Genomic DNA, 16,517 nt, shown 5'->3' on the forward strand with positions numbered 1-16,517 from the left:
GGGTTATAAGATTAAAAGGAAAGATAAAGTTAAGTAAATTATTGCTGAGTTAAATCCGAATGGAAGAATGTATATAAATGACTCAATGAAAGTTATACTCGAGATTGGAAGTACTGATACTAACTAACAAAATTATGTGATCGTAAGTATGGTGTGAATTTGAATATGATTGGTTATGTATCTTGATCATGTAAAGGTAGTGTAGTGAATGAGATAAGGATTTGTAAGTTTGAAGATATTTAAGAATTGATAGAAAGTTTGAAAATGATGACAAATGATATGTGTATTGTGGTTCGAACTAGGATTTTTCAAAGGATAAGATTTGTGTAAGTAGTGTTGACTATCAGAGTCATGAAAATGTTATAAAGATTGATGATAAGGGATAAATATGAGTAATATGAAAAGAGTATATGAGTATGAAGGAAAAGATATGGTTTAGTTATGTTATAAGGAGATTTGATTATATGGAGGAGTAGATTCTAAGTTCGATACAGAAATAAGAAAAGTATGTAAGGTTGTATAAATAGATTGTTTGATTTTGGTAAAGAGTATGTTTTTATCAGATTTGATGAGGGTTCAAGGTTGTGTTTCTTGGTCAAGTGGGCATAGTCAGAGGAATAAGAAATGATTTATAAGTAGTAAGGAAATTCAAAATATAGTTGAATTATCATATTATTTTGATCAAGTTATCAAGAACAAGCATGCTATTTGAAATGATAAAGGATTAAAGATTGAGTTATTATTGTAAGTCAATTAAAAAGTGACGAAGGAAATCAATTGATTTATGACTTTGAATGATAAGAATGAATGTTACTGTTTGTATGATAAGTGATATGATATGGATTTTTAAAGGTTAAAAGTAAGTGTACAATCGAGTAAGAGAGAAGATAAAAATGGATTGAGTTCTTTAGAAATTGAAGGCAAATCATTAATTGTAATTTCGAAGGTATAAAGTAGAGAAAATAACATGAGAACATTAGAAGATATATTCTTATCAATGTATAGTGAAAATTTGAGGATGAATTTTCTTAAAATGAGGGGAGATTTGTAACATCCCAAATCAAGATCAATGACTAAATTGCAAATTTTGAAAAGTTTTGTGCTCGATTTTGAAATAAGTTAAAAGTTTAAGGAATTTATAGAGAATTTTATTCTAGAGGATTGATTGGTAAATATGAAAAGAGATGAAGGGTAAAAAGGTTATTTGGCAAGGAAAGATTTTTATTCTTTCATTTTTAAAGGAGTAACCACGTAGATGAGAGGAAGAAATATCCAAGCTTCCATAAACCTCCTCTTCTCCTTCTTCTTCATACGTGGGAGCTCAAGGCAAAGGTGAGAGTTTTTATTAGTTGATTATTATTTGAATTCTAAGTTGGTTTCGATTATTTGGATAGTAAGAAAGCTTAAGGAAGTTTAAACATAAGTAAAAACTCAAAGACGAAGATGTTAGGAGAGATTAAGTAAATAGAGTTTTTAAGTGAAATTTTGAATAAGAAGATTTAAATGAATTTGGAGGTTGAATTTGACTTGTCATCTATAAGAATAAGAAGTTATAGGTGTTAGAATTAAGTTTGGATAACATGAAAAATTTGGTAAGATTCTTGAATTCCATTTGGAAGATAGGATTTTGAGGATAAAGATGTGATAAATGAGAATAAATGAGTTTAATAATGAGTATGTAAGTTAATAATAAGAAAAGAGATGAAATATGAAACAATTGAGCTAAAAGGAAGTGGTTTTTGTGCATAAATTGGAATTATAGGCTAGTGTTCATCGGTACACATTTAACATGTACTGATGCATCAAGGGTAAATTTCAAGAAATTATTCAGTGTGTATTAATGCACCGGAAGTGCATCGATGCACCCCTTAAAATGAAAACATTGAATGTAATTTGTGTACCGATGCATAGGTAGTACATTGTACACCCGATAAGGAATGCATCGATACACTATAGTGTGTACCGATGCACTTCAAGGGGAAATAAAATAGACCTTTCTTTTAGTCTAAGGAATGAAAGATTTGAGTATATCAATTAGAATACTTATATGGATCCATATATAATTATGTAGATATCGAGTACGAACAAGTTTTGGAACGATCATCAAGTTAAGATTCGATTGTAAGAAAGGAAATTATAAAGTGGATTTGAAACTTAGTGAGGCCAAGGTAAGTGCATATTAGATAATATATGATGTTTAATGGTAATAAGACTTATGACAAGTCTATTTTCTATAGCATTATGCATGAATTCATGACCATGAGTATGTGTTTGTTATGAGTGAATGAGTAATATGTTACTGTATGTGTGGCATGATTTGTATGAATATATGTTAGAGTGATAAGATATAAGAACCGGTATAAGTAATATATATATATATATATATATATATATATATATATATGTTTACATAAGTTATATGATAATATAAGAATAGATATGAAATTATATGAGTCTAAAAGATAAGTCATGTGATAAGATTTATGGAATTTATGGAAATGAGAATATAAGTCTATGAAGAGTCATAATCGAACAAAATATAAGTCATATGATAATGAAGTATAAGATTATTTGAAGATATGGTCATAATATAAAATACATAATAATAGAAGAATATGATGAAAGTGAATTCATGAAAAGCAATAGGAATTAGGTAAACATGTGTAACAGTTATATAGAAACATAAGTTGGATAAGTACATAGTGGTATGATCAATTATAAAGAATTGTATAATAGAATTAGATGAGTTAATGTGAATGGGAGAAACTAAATAGGATTGAACTATAGAATGAAATAGGAATAGTAAATCAATTAGGAAATTTATATACGAAGTGATGGTACACACCTGTAAGATAAGTTATATGCTAAAGAACTATGGAGATATGTTAAAATGTTATAAGAAATATAGGAAATGGAATTAAGTAAATAAATTAAATTAGTATATAAATAAAATACTATTAAGTGGGATATGTTTATAATATAACATAAATTATGTAATCCAATTGAATACAAAAGAATGAAGCATAAAGTAGATTATAGAACATATGTTATTAAAGGGACTTGGAAGTTAATATAAACTATGTGAAAGTGATATAGATGTCTATATGTAATGTATGAGGTAGGTGACAATAGGTTATATGAAAATAAGTGCAGTGATTACATGATTACCAGAAATAAGTCAGAGAATGTAAATAATATGATAAAACGCTATGAGCCTATGTGATATGAATAAGTGAATATGTGACATGTGAATCATATGGAAGTGAACTATGTGTAAGTGAACTAAGTGAATATGTGAATGTATGATAATATAATGATAATGCCCATGATATAGATTGTAAGAGCTAGGGGTATAGTTGTCATGCCAAAAGTCGAGGGATTAACAATGGTCATTCGGGATAAATATTCAGTGCCCCTAGTGGGAATTATACGAGCTGTGGTGACAGCATAGTGCACAACCTCTATGTACTCACATACATGTAGTTCTCAAAAGCGTACATGGGCTAAACAAATAAATAATATAAAGAAATGTTATTTGATGTTATATGTTTTGGTTTGTGAAAAGTATAGTATGAAGTGCTTCAAAGATTAAACTCTAGTTATATGTTCTAAATGGAATAATGATAGTGATAATGACAATAGTGTGACTAGAATAATGATGATATGTGTACATGTTTATAATTGGGGTTATATGAATTGATATATGATGTTTGTATTATAGTTTTATATGAATTGTGAAATATACATGCACTATTTATTATAGAGAGTTCAGATTAGCATGTTTAATGCCTCACTAAGTCATCGACATAGCGTGTGAGTGTTTTACACGTAGGTTCTGGAAAGCGAGAAGAGAAGTGAAGAGAAGCAAGACAGGTCAGACTCTCATTTCCACATATCAGATCAGAATTGTAGTTAAGTGTAGATATTTGGTTGTATATAATGTGTTGGCATGTAACAAAATTGTGAATTACTAATGCTCTGATTGATTTTGTTTATTTTGGTCCAACTTGTGTGAATTAACATCTTTTATTTTAATGAAAGTTTAAAATTTTCATGATTTTCTTTAAGAGTCAAAGTTTGAAAAGCCAATGTGACATCTCGGACTCGGATCTGGGTCGGATACGGGTTGGGGGTGTCACAGTCTCCTTGTCTAATCCTTTTTTGACCTTTAAAATAACCAACTAAGCTATCATTGAATGAGATAGGGTATATGGATTCTTTGAAACAAACCTCTTTCCATTTTAAGAAGATACTAGGAAGACCAATGACTTTGAGGGTAGCAGAGATGAAATCCCAATAAAGAGAATCAAAAGCCTTTTGTAGATCAATTTTGAGAGCACACCTAGGAGATATTTGTTTTCTACCATAACCTTTAACAAGTTCCTGCGCAAGAAGAGTGTTGTCAATTATAGATCTTCCACAAACAAAAGCAGACTGGTTAGGAGTAATAACAGCAGGAAGTAAAGTGGTCAGCCTTTTAACAAGGATTTTGGAGATGGTTTTGTACACCACTGAGCAACATGAGATAGGTCTATAATCCTTGATAGTACTTGGATTATGTATCTTAGGAATCAAGGCTATAATCGTGGAGTTAAAAGCAGACATAATGAAAGCTTCTTCAAAGAAAAATATGATTGCTTTGGTTACATCATTTCCAACCACAGACCAAGTTCTTTTGAAGAAAAGATGAGTAAAACCATCTGGACCAAGAGATTTATCATTTCCTTGGCTAAATATGCCTTCTTTGATCTCTTCATTAGTAACATTTTAATTTTTTATAGCTGTTAAGTTAACCGTTAATAATAAAATTGAACAATAATGATCAAAGATCAATATTTTCAAATAAAAATAGTGCATGAACTCAACCTCCTAAAGTTACCCATAATAAATTACAAAATTTAAAATAATATAAAGATCGGCATGTTAAAACCTAATCACAAACAATTATCAATTAGTATAGTGAAATGAAGCGATAATTCTTTAAAAACATATAGAGTTCGAATTATAACATTGTAAATTAAGTAAATTAGGTTTAAAGAGTTGCATTCATAACAAACCAATAGAGTACTCAATCCAAATGAATCAATAAATAATTTGAATACTAATAATTATACCAAAAATAATTGTAACAATCACATTATATTAAAAGTTATCATTACAAATATCAAAGTGTATACTAATTCAACTTAAATTAATTTAACTTAAAATTATGTAAAAACTCATACATTTTTATATTTTGAAGTTTGGATATAAAATTCCTCCCTATAAATTAAAATGATATTAAATATATAAAAGGTTTAATATAGAAAATGTTGCTCGATTTATACTTATTTTCTTATTTAGTGTCTAAACTTTTTTTTCGGTCAATGTAGGTGTCTAACTATAACAACAGTTAAAAAATTCCGTTAAAAATCAGTCAGCCAATCTGTATTTAACATGTGACTTGATTTTCAACTTCCTTTAATTTTTTAAAATTAGAATTCATAATTTAAAAACAAAAACTCTTTTCTTCTATTTTCCAAAAAATATCTCAAAATTCATACAAACCCCACACAGCCCCAGGCACCGGAGATTCGAGGACCGCCATCATCGTCGGCCCACCCACGTAATGGCCCCAATCCACACGTTTCGTGGTGCAAATTGTAATATGCAAATTGCAATAACGTGGCAGTTTGGGATTGCAAATTGTAATCCAATTGAGAACAGTAGTGAATCCATGCAACGGCAGCAGCGAAGGTCCTGCAGCAACACTGGCGAGATCCGAGATTGAATATGGGTATTGAAATTTAGAGATTTAGAGTTTGGATTTAGGGATTTAAATATTGAGATTTAGGGATTTGAGATAATGACAAGGGAATGTCCGGTAACGGAGGTCCGACAATAGGTGAGCAGGTGGCTGAGGACAACGGCAATGGCGATGATGGGGCCGATTGACGGTGGAATTGATTCTTTGGGATTAAGGATTTGAGGTCTTTTTTGAGATCTTAGAGAAATTTTAAGGTTATTTTAAAAAAGATAATTATAATTTATGTTTTTAAAATAAAAATTTTAAAATTTTATAAATGTGTCACATGTTGTATTATGAGTGGTTGAAGATATTTTTTGTAACGGTTCGTTACAAAATCATCACTTAAAAATGATAATATTTATAATATTAGACACCTACATTTATCGGAAAAAAAGTTTAGACACTTAAATAAAAAAAATGAGGTATAATTTAAACATTTTTTTTATATGAAGCCTATATAAAATTTGAATTAATGATTGTTAAAACTAAATATATCAATTGAAATAAAAACTAATAATTCAATAACTTGAATAGATCGAGAATTTTCTTTAGAAATCATAAAAAATGAAAAAGATGATAAAAACACATAGTTTAATCTCTTGATTTACATTTTTTAAATTAATTAAACTAATAAAATGAATGATGTAAATCATTCAACCACCCATCTAATTTTTTATATCATTACTTAAATAGTTAAATTCAAAGTACGCAATCCCTTCTCAACGATGGTACCACAACGATCCGCATTGGTCCGACCAAATAAATTTCATTAAGTAATCCTACCCCATTACTCGATCTAAAATCACTATCCAAACTCCTGTTTCCCCCTCTCACCATAAATATGAGAGGTCAACATCTGTTGTGTATATTGGGACTATATCTATTGTCATAATTTAAGTGTTATAAATTTACTAATATTAATGAAAAAACAGGTATCGACTTTTGAAATGAAAGGTATAAAGACATAATCTCAACCTTTCTATGATTTTGATAATTTTTTCACGTGTTGAAAAAAATATTATTCTATTTTTTAAAATAAATTATAGAATCGAGATTCATATATCAATTTATTTATGTTTATTTTATAACGTATATTCAAAATTTGAGATTATTATCCTTTACAGTATATTTTTAAAATTTAAACATAAATTCTTTCCTCAGAATATGTCTAACAACTGCACACAAACTTGTTAATTCTTGTCTATCTTGACATCAAACAATACTTGATAAGTATGAATCAAGCGATCTCCGTAATTAAGAGATTTCTTGTTATCTCTTGAGGTCTCGGGTTCGAACACAAGATATACAGGAATATGAACATTTAATATTGTCAAATAATTAAGAGTTTTTGAACAAATATTATCTTATATTCATCCAATATTTATAAATAAGTAAATAAAACAATACTTGACAAGTATAATACTTAAATAATTATATATATGTAAGCATGGTAGAATGAAAAAATAACTGACATAAACTTAACAGCTTTTACTGCTCTTTCATATTTGGGTGAATTTGATAAAAAGTAAAAGTTTGAGAGGTAAATGAGATTCACTAAAAGTGCTCGATTGTATAATCAAATTCATCCAGGATATATCGGAATATTCTTCTGCGATATCGACGTTTCCAGTTGCACCAGTCAAAACTCCAATGATACGTCGTAGTATCGCGTTACTGTACATTTCGTTGGATCCTGGTACTTAGCTATTTTTATGATCCGTCGTTCTCCGACATCAACTTGTCATCTTCACCAATTCCTCCATTAATGCATGCAAACTAAACCAGCTTTCTGCTCCATCAAAGCAGCTCGTTCGTTCAAAAAATTCAATTCATGCATGCATGCGTGAACAGGGTTTCGATTCCTATTAGTAAATAGTAAATATTAGGTTAAATAAATAAGAACTGAAAGAATATTCTATGAAATTTGAGAGTCATCATCATCAGCATTTTCAGTAGCAAAGAGCTTCTGGTCTTAATCTGGATTCCATGACCCTTTCTTCGACCCCATATGCACTCGTGATATTTTTAAATTCTTATATAATTTAAATATTTTTTATATTTTCTATTAATAATATTATTTTATTTTTTATAATTTTACACCGACGGCAATGATACAGTTGTATGGATATTTTTTATAATTTACTTTGGGATAATGGGGGCGAAAAGCAAGGGCTGTCTTCTGCCTATGCAGGAATCATAACTATCACAACCACCACTACAACTGCAATTACTTCCGACAAATCAAAATGATGGTGTAATAATTAGGTGATCACTTTAGATGCATCACTTTCGATAATAACCTACGAATAGTTCAACTCAACTGAAAGCCGAAGACTGAAACAAATAGCCGTGCTTCCGCATAACCCACATCACGAAGACCATCACTGCAAGTTAATATTTTTTTTTAAATCTCTATTAATTTCGAATTAATCCCTCTAACTTTTAAATCTTAAATTAATATGTTGATAAATTAGATTTTGACATTCTTTCTCTTACTATTTATATTCCCCCCCCCAAAAAAAAAAATTCACCTGATTCCACCCCTAGTCAGCGGTCTGGTTTTGACAATATTGATCCAACTAAAACTTGCCCTTAAGGACCCATCCTTGATGCCCACGTACTCAGCATGGACAGTCGAGAGGTCACGTTGAGACTTTTCTTATCACATTCCTCACATTACAACACACACCTAAAATAAAGTTTGTATTAATTATATCACATGTCTTTTAATTATTAGTAAGATTATAATTGAATTATTTAATTTCAAAAAATTATAAATACACTATTAAAAAAACAAAACTTGAGAAGGAGTCGGTAGAAAACATTTTTAATGATTTTCTTATTAGATAAATTATACATCAAGTTATCAAGTTATTAGTAATATTACAAATATGTCACTTAATTATTAATAAGATTATAAATAGATAATTCAATTTAAAAAATCATAAATGAATCATTCAATTTAACAAAAATAAAATAAAATCTATTTCAAGTTTTGGGTTTCTCGAAGATCGGGAATCACATTCCACAATTTGACTGGTGGAGAGACTTTCGTCGATGAGAGGAATAACATATCTTGAATCAGAGCCATATGACCATGGAAGATGTAAATCAAGGTTTGAGGAGTCAGCAACTTTTGGGGGTGATTTTATGATTTTTAGGAGATTCTCATAAATCTAATGGAATGAATTGAACAAGGGGATCAATGTGAATCTTATAGTGAACTTTGATATTCATCTACCACTGTATACGATAACTGAAGACAATCAACGTAATGACACAACTTAATTGTTACAATCAATTAAGTAGGTTACTTGATTGTTACAATCAATTAATTGGGTGACTTAATTTTAACTATTTGAAATTTAAAATTCTTGATGAATAAAATATGGGATAAATTATATCATAAGTCACTCAATTATTAAAATGATTATAAAATGGGTCAGTGAGTTTCAAAAATTTACAAACGTGTCTCTTAGTTAATCGATTGTTACACTAATTAGCTTAACCTTATTCCCATATGTAATGGGGTAAGGGGGATGTAGGATAGTAAGATGTCCCCAACGCCAGGTTGAGAGCAGCTTCCGTAGGAGACCTCCAAATTATGAAATGCCCTCCGTAGGACTCGATCCCACGACCCCAAGGTTAAGAGACTTGTGCTCTACCAACTGAGCTGGATGGTTACACTCTACTATAAAAAATAAAATGAACAATAACATTTTAATTACAATAAGGTCACTCTAATTATTAATTGTAAAATTAAGTCATTTAATTTGTCAATTGTTATAATTAGATCACTCAATTATAACAAAAAAGTTAACATATGTATATTATATACTTAATGACACAATGACATGATTGTAACAAAAGATTAATCTCATTAAATTTCAACGGTCGTAATATTTTTCATATTTTAATAATTAATCACTATTAGAAAAAATCGACTATAACTAATCAGTAATAGACAAATCAAGTCGGTTTTCAATTTTATCGATGGTGAAATTCATTTACCATAACTCATTCAATTCATTGCCATCGTGTTGATTAGTCGTTTTAGCACGAATTTCTATTGTCTCAAACATTACCTCTTTAGGTGAGTAGTTTTGTTTTACCGGTGTTCTATCTTTATTGTTAACTTGTTTTACCTTTTGTGTGTTGGTGCTCAAATTAGCTTGTTACTGTATTTCACAACTCCATGCAGTGGTACGCATAAGACAACTTCACATGTAACCATATACATACAAGCATCCTCATTCGTATGAATTTATGTTAGGAGATGTGATTTTGAGAAGTCATATAAAAAATTTAAAAATATAAAATTACAAAGATACAAAATTAGATAACTAATAGAAAATACAAAATATATATATAAATTATATGGGTTTTTGAAATTTCTAAGGGATGCGGCCCCTTGGTGTATTCCTATATACAGGGGTGATAGGGGACCTAATCCCTTAAATGGTAAAATTTTAATTTCAGTCCTTTAAAATTTAAAGTTACAAAATTAAGATAATCTTAAAATTATAATTTAATTTCTAGATGATAAAACTTCACCTTGGGTGAGTGACAAATTTTCTCCTTTTTCTTTTTGTCAAGAGGGCGAGAGAGACTAATGTCATTTAAAATTAAAACGGTATTTATTATCTATACATTATAAATTCTAAACTTATCTTATCGATGAGAATAAATTCAAATATTTAGATTAGAATATCAAATCCAAGTAGCTGAAGTATTCTATACAAGGGAGTTGATGAAAATAAGTGATCATATTGATGTTGAATTGACTCAACTCTCAACCTGATTCTTTAAATGTAAAGTTCATGGTAGGTAATGGAATAACGACGCTATAGAGTTGCCCGAGAATTATAAATCGGCTATAATTTATTTAAATATTATTATTCAATAATTATGATATCTATAATTGATACAGTTATAGCTTTTATTCTATGAATTAAAAAGAAATTTTTTTAAGATATTTGTTGACATGGTATGCTCTCCTGGAGCGTATAATAGTAGGCTAGGGAGAGTTAGGTTATTTATAGTATTGATTTTGGCAGTGATAGGGCTGACACGAGAATGCATGCAGGGGCTATCCAAACTGCAATCTCTTGTCCCCTCAATTAACTCAACTCATTTTCCATGGAAAATGACTCACTCTTTAATCATTTTCCAATCATATTATCGTATTGATTACAAATTATACACAGGGATGGAACGACGTGCGAGTGAGGTCAAATATTTTTAAAAAAATGTAAAGTTTTTTTTTATATATTTTTATATTTTCTATTAAAAATTTATTTTTGTCTCTTGAGATTTTATAAATTTGTTTCTTCTTAAGATTTTATAGATTCGTCCACTAACATAAAATCATACGTCCATACATGATTATACATGTTTTAAAAAATAAAAATATGAGAAATGTTTACTATAACTAGAGTTATAAACGTTTCGTTGGACTTATAAAATTAGATTGAATATATAAGTAATCATTAAAAGCGGTTGATATAGTATTTTAGTTATGAATATTTTGGAAATTAAAATAAAATAATGTAACTTATAGAAAAATTAAAAATATTTTTTGTTAGTGTAGGATGATTATAAAGTAGTTCTGTTTGAAAGACTTTCAACTATTTAATAATGGACGTTTAAACACTTATCCAGGGATAACAATCTTCTCTTAACTAGGGTGTGCAAATTTAGATATCCGAAAATTTCGGATACAAAAGATAGTGATATGTATCCAATCCGAAAAGTTATATATCCGAATTTTGGCTCGGATATCTAGATATCTAGATCCGAATAAACTTAATTTGACAAAAAAATAATTAATTTTAAATTAATTCTACCTACGAGTAGCTTATATTTTATTGTATTCCCGAGGTCAATTCCCGGCTACAGAAAATTAATTTTAACCAACGAGTGCTAGTACAAGTGATTGAGATTAAAAAAAATTGGGCTTATAAAGTCAAGTTCAAATCCTATCATTGTCACTATTGGTAGGCAATTTATAAATTTTATATTTTATATTTTGTGACTTAATGTAACTTATTTGATACCCCAACTATATTATATATATATATTTAATTATTCACGCACAATAAATAATTTAATATTTTAATTTTTATTGAGCTATATCTTTAATAGGTTAACGAGTTACTCATTTACTGGGCTAAATGCTATCTTAAATTTAAAAACCTAATTTTTTTGGATTTTCAGATAATCTAAAATTAAAATTTATCTAATCCGTATCCAATCTAATTATCAGAATTTTTCTTATCTTAATTATCCCAAAAAAAAAACATATGGAATATTTAAATTTTCAGATCAGAGCATTAGATCACATCGAATTTTTTGCACACCCTTACACTTGACCACTGAAATTAGGTTATTGGCAAACTAATATGTAAAACTTCGTTAGTGGATTATTTTTATACAGAATTACGTAGAGGAGATAAATATTAAAATTATACATAATATTTATTAACGTACGTGTAATATTATACGTTTGGATTTCTTAATAATTTCTTTCAGATAGCAAATGATCCAGATAGTGAAACATTCGCCAAATCAGGGATGGTGTTCCAGTAATTCTTGTTTTCTTCGAAACCAGCAGCATAAATTGTCCCCACATCAAAACTCTGCTGATTATGATCAACAGCATTACAGGCCATTAACGTATCCGCCGAATACCCTTCGAATTCCATGGCGTTTTCCGCCCACAATGCATTTTCCGGCGAGCAGCCCAACACTTCATTCAAGTCCATCGTTGAATACACGCAAGTCCCATCATTTGAGTTCCCAACAAAGCCGTCATTTTTGAATCCGAAGTACGAAACCGGCAACGTGTTCTCGACGATGTTCAACGTCGAGGTCGGAGATTGGAGGTTGTTGTTGTTGTCGATTGTGTTGAAAGTGAACAATCCACTGGCTACGCGTTGCCATGCTCTGAGTACGTCGAGGCACGGTGGCTTAGTTACATGAGCAAGAGCAACACCAACATTTTTATTATTCATCAGTGGTGGAGGAGGAGCGGAGGAAGTGGAGGCGAGCCGTTGTCTGGACTCTCGTACTAATCTAGCTTCAGCTTCTAACCGTGTACGTTCCCATTGAGTCATGTGGGTAAGATTAGAGGTATCCTTGGGGTTACTAGTGCTGGAAGCATCTGTTTTGGGCTTGTGAGTGGAGGGATCGATCCCCATGTTGGACAATCTCTTCTTCAACCGTGTATTCCAGTAGTTCTTGATCTCGTTGTCTGTTCTTTTCGGCAAATAAGACGCGATAACCGACCACCTACATACGCATGTTAAATAATTGGTTGATGTTTTAAAGGTTGAATTTTAAAGCGAAATCACCTGTTGCCAAGAATGGCATGAAGTTGAATGATGGTTTGCTCTTCCTGCAAACTGAACTTTCCTCTTTTGATATCTGGTCTTAGGTAGTTAATCCACCGAAGTCTGCAACTTTTGCCACATCTTCGAAGCCCTATACATACATATAACAAAATCAAAGTGAAAAACAGAGCAAAAGATGAGGTCAAGATTGAATAAAGTGAATAATGACCGGCTTTTGCAGGCAAGACACGCCAGTTTCCATCGCCGTGCTGTCGAATGTAAGACACGAGTTTTTGGTCTTCTTCTGGAGTCCAAGGTCCTTTCTTCAACCCCATCTTCTGGGAACTCCGAGGCTGCTTCATCTTCTTTCAAATTAACCCAAACCCAATCCAATAATCTTGGTGGTGAGAGAGGCCTTTTTGTACACAGAAAAAAGGCTGTGAAAATTGATTTTTTATTGTTTTGAAGGTGGTAGATATGGTTAATTTAAGTAGCAATGTGCGTGTCATTTATAGACCTTTTAGTGTAATAAACAGGGTAAAGTATACATCTAGTCACTCGCTTATTTCTATGATTCTGTTTTAGTGATTTAATTATTTTTTTTCAAAATCATACCTAATATTATATTTTTGTTTCGTTTTGGTCACTCGTCGTTAAAAAGTAAACATAATTGCTTATATGACAATTTTTATTTTTAATTATGAAATGATATTACTTATGATGACATGTCAGCATTTTTATTTATTTTTTAATGATAGGTGACCAAAACATAATGTTAAGTATAATTTTAAAAAACAAAATAATTGAGTGATCAAAATAGAACCACTGGAATAGGTGGGTGACTACATATGTAGTTTACCATAATAAATATTGGTTAAGGCTATATGACCATTGTACCCTTCATTTTGTACATAAAATCTCGATTGCTTTATCCAAAAATATTTTTTTTCAATCAAATGACTATAAAATCAAGGGAAAAAGCTAGAAAATTTTGAGGAGGGTTAAACTTGATATATTTATGGGGTTAAAATATAATTGTATTATTGTATTTATTTTTAACTTGAAATTCTCTTAAATGCTAAAATAAAGTTTTTTTCCTCTTATTTTAGAGGGTAAAATTATGGTTTTATCTTTAATAAATTATAATTTTATGAACTTTAAAAGAGATAAACAAGATTTAACCATTTTAGGGAGTCATGGCCCCATCATCCTAATTGAGAGAGTAAAAAAATAAACAGACTTTAACCTACTAATCTATTCGTTTAACATTTTGGAGAGCTTTCATTTTTCATTTATATATTGGCATAATGTCAAAATTAGTCACCCGACGTTTATTCAAATAGTCATTTTGACCTTTATACTATTTTTCATCCAACGTTTTATTTTTGGAGAAAAAGGCCCCTCTGCGGATGAAAATCGTTAGTTAGCAAACTATTAACACTCCAAAATAGGGGTTTTTTTTACCACAAAATGAAACATAAGGAGCCAAAATGCTCTAGAAAAAAATAAGGGTCAAAGTGACTATTAAATCAAATATTATAGACTTTTTTGTTTTAAAATGAAACGTTGGGACAAAAGTATTCCAAGAAAAGAATAGAGTTCAAAATGACTATTTTAATAAACGTTGGATGCTAATTGGACGTTATGCCATATATATTTAAGATTAGAATGGGAAATTTATATTTAAAACCCCTCTTTTTGCCTTGAAAGATGAATAAAGGAGAATATCAATGATATAGTTGTAGGTCTATCTATGAGCCAGGTGGCCCGTTCGGTCAACCCAAATTTGAACAAAGATTTAAAGTTTGTGGGCCAGTTCGGCCTGATCCATATGTAAATTAGATAATTTAAAAAAAATTAAAAGTATGTGTTAATTTTATTATTATATGACAAATGTAATGTATTAGTAATTTGCTATGTTCACATTACAAAAGAGTATAAAATATAAATAAGATATTCTTTATAATTTTGGTGTATATTAGGTACATGCTTACTTAGCACATTAAAATGAATAGTTTTTTATCTATTGGAATTTTATTCTTCAAACTTAAAAAGAATTATTTAATATATGAGTTTTTAACCCTAATTTTCTTTTGTTTTCTTGTATCGTCGTTATTTTTTTCTTCTTCATTTTTATAATTGGCAGTGATATCAATCTTAGTGTTGGTCGTCGACTGTCGGTATTCATTTTTTTCTTTATTTTATTAGATCATAGCTTTATATTTTTGTTGTAACATCCCAAATCAGGGTCAGTGACTAAATTGCAAATTTTTGTAAACTAGGTGCTCGATTTCGAAATAAGTTAAAAGTTTATGGATTTAATTGAAGAAAGTTGATGTTGGATTTAATGATTAAGTTTGGAAATATTAAGGGTACTATGGTAATTTTTCAGGGAAGATTTTTATTTCCCTTTATAAAGGGTAATAAGCACGTAGGAAGAAGAGTCCAGAGCATTCTTCAGTCTTCTTCTTCCTCCTCTCAACCGTGAAGCCTGGTATAAGGTAAGTGGGTCTTTAGTTGGTTAATTCTTTCGTTTTAAAGCTTGTTTTGATTCTTGGGATATTAAGAAAGATTAAGGAAAGCTTTAGGTGGCTTAAACCTCAAAGATTAACAAGTTATGAGAAATTAAGAAAAATGAGTTTTTAAGTGAATTTTTGATATGGAAGGATATAATAGATTGTGAAGTTGAATTTTGACTTGTCAAGGGTTAAATTAAGAGATATGAAGTGATAGAATGAGTTTTAGAACATGTTGGAAATTTAGTGTGATTCTTGAATGCCATGTAAATGATAGAATTTTGAGTTTAAAGAAGTGATTATGGAGTAGAAATGAGTTTAAGTATGTGTATGAAAGTTAGGAATATTAAAGGGAATGAAGTATGATGTGTTGAGCTGAAAATGAAGGATTTTCGAGCTCAAAATATGATTTCTGGGCAAGGGGAATCGGTACCCATTCAAGGGGAACCGATACCCCTTCAAACGAACAAGAATTTCCAGTATGTCATGGGGGAACCGATACCCCCATAGGGGGGAACCGATTCCCCCTAAAGGAAAATTGGGAATATGGGTTTAATAAGTTCGTTTAAGTTGCTAGTATCCAATTACAAGGTGTAGGTATCTAATGATTTTCTCGAAATGTACATTTATGTAGATTCTACGCATAAAGCAATTCCGGAACGTTTGGCAAGTAAGATCGATCAAGGGAAAGATAAGAGATTGGAATTGACTAGTGAGGCCAGGTTAGTGCATATTCAATAGTATACGATGTGCGATGGGAATAAGACTTGCGATGAGTCTATTTCCTAAAGTGTTACACATGAATTCATGATTAAAGGCATGAGTGGAATATGCATGTATGTATGTTTGATTATATGGATTGATCTGTTCTTTTATGTGTTA

General features: G+C 30.2%; 1 protein-coding gene across 1 annotated transcript; it reads right to left on the minus strand.

Annotated features, from left to right (window-relative positions):
* Positions 1-12,315: 12,315 nt before the first annotated feature.
* LOC120193422 (transcription factor MYB106-like) lies at positions 12,316-13,487 on the minus strand. The gene is made up of 3 exons (XM_039195922.1): positions 13,349-13,487; positions 13,141-13,270; positions 12,316-13,078 (listed from the first exon to the last, which is right to left on the minus strand). Exons 1-3 carry the CDS (start codon positions 13,479-13,481, stop codon positions 12,316-12,318), a joined length of 1,026 nt encoding a protein of 341 aa, XP_039051853.1. The 5' UTR covers positions 13,482-13,487.
* Between the last annotated feature and the right edge of the window lie 3,030 nt (positions 13,488-16,517).

The sequence above is a fragment of the Hibiscus syriacus genome, unplaced genomic scaffold (genome assembly GCF_006381635.1).
Source record: "Hibiscus syriacus cultivar Baekdansim isolate YM2019G1 unplaced genomic scaffold, ASM638163v2 tig00116995_pilon, whole genome shotgun sequence".
Taxonomy (NCBI): Eukaryota; Viridiplantae; Streptophyta; class Magnoliopsida; order Malvales; family Malvaceae; genus Hibiscus; species Hibiscus syriacus.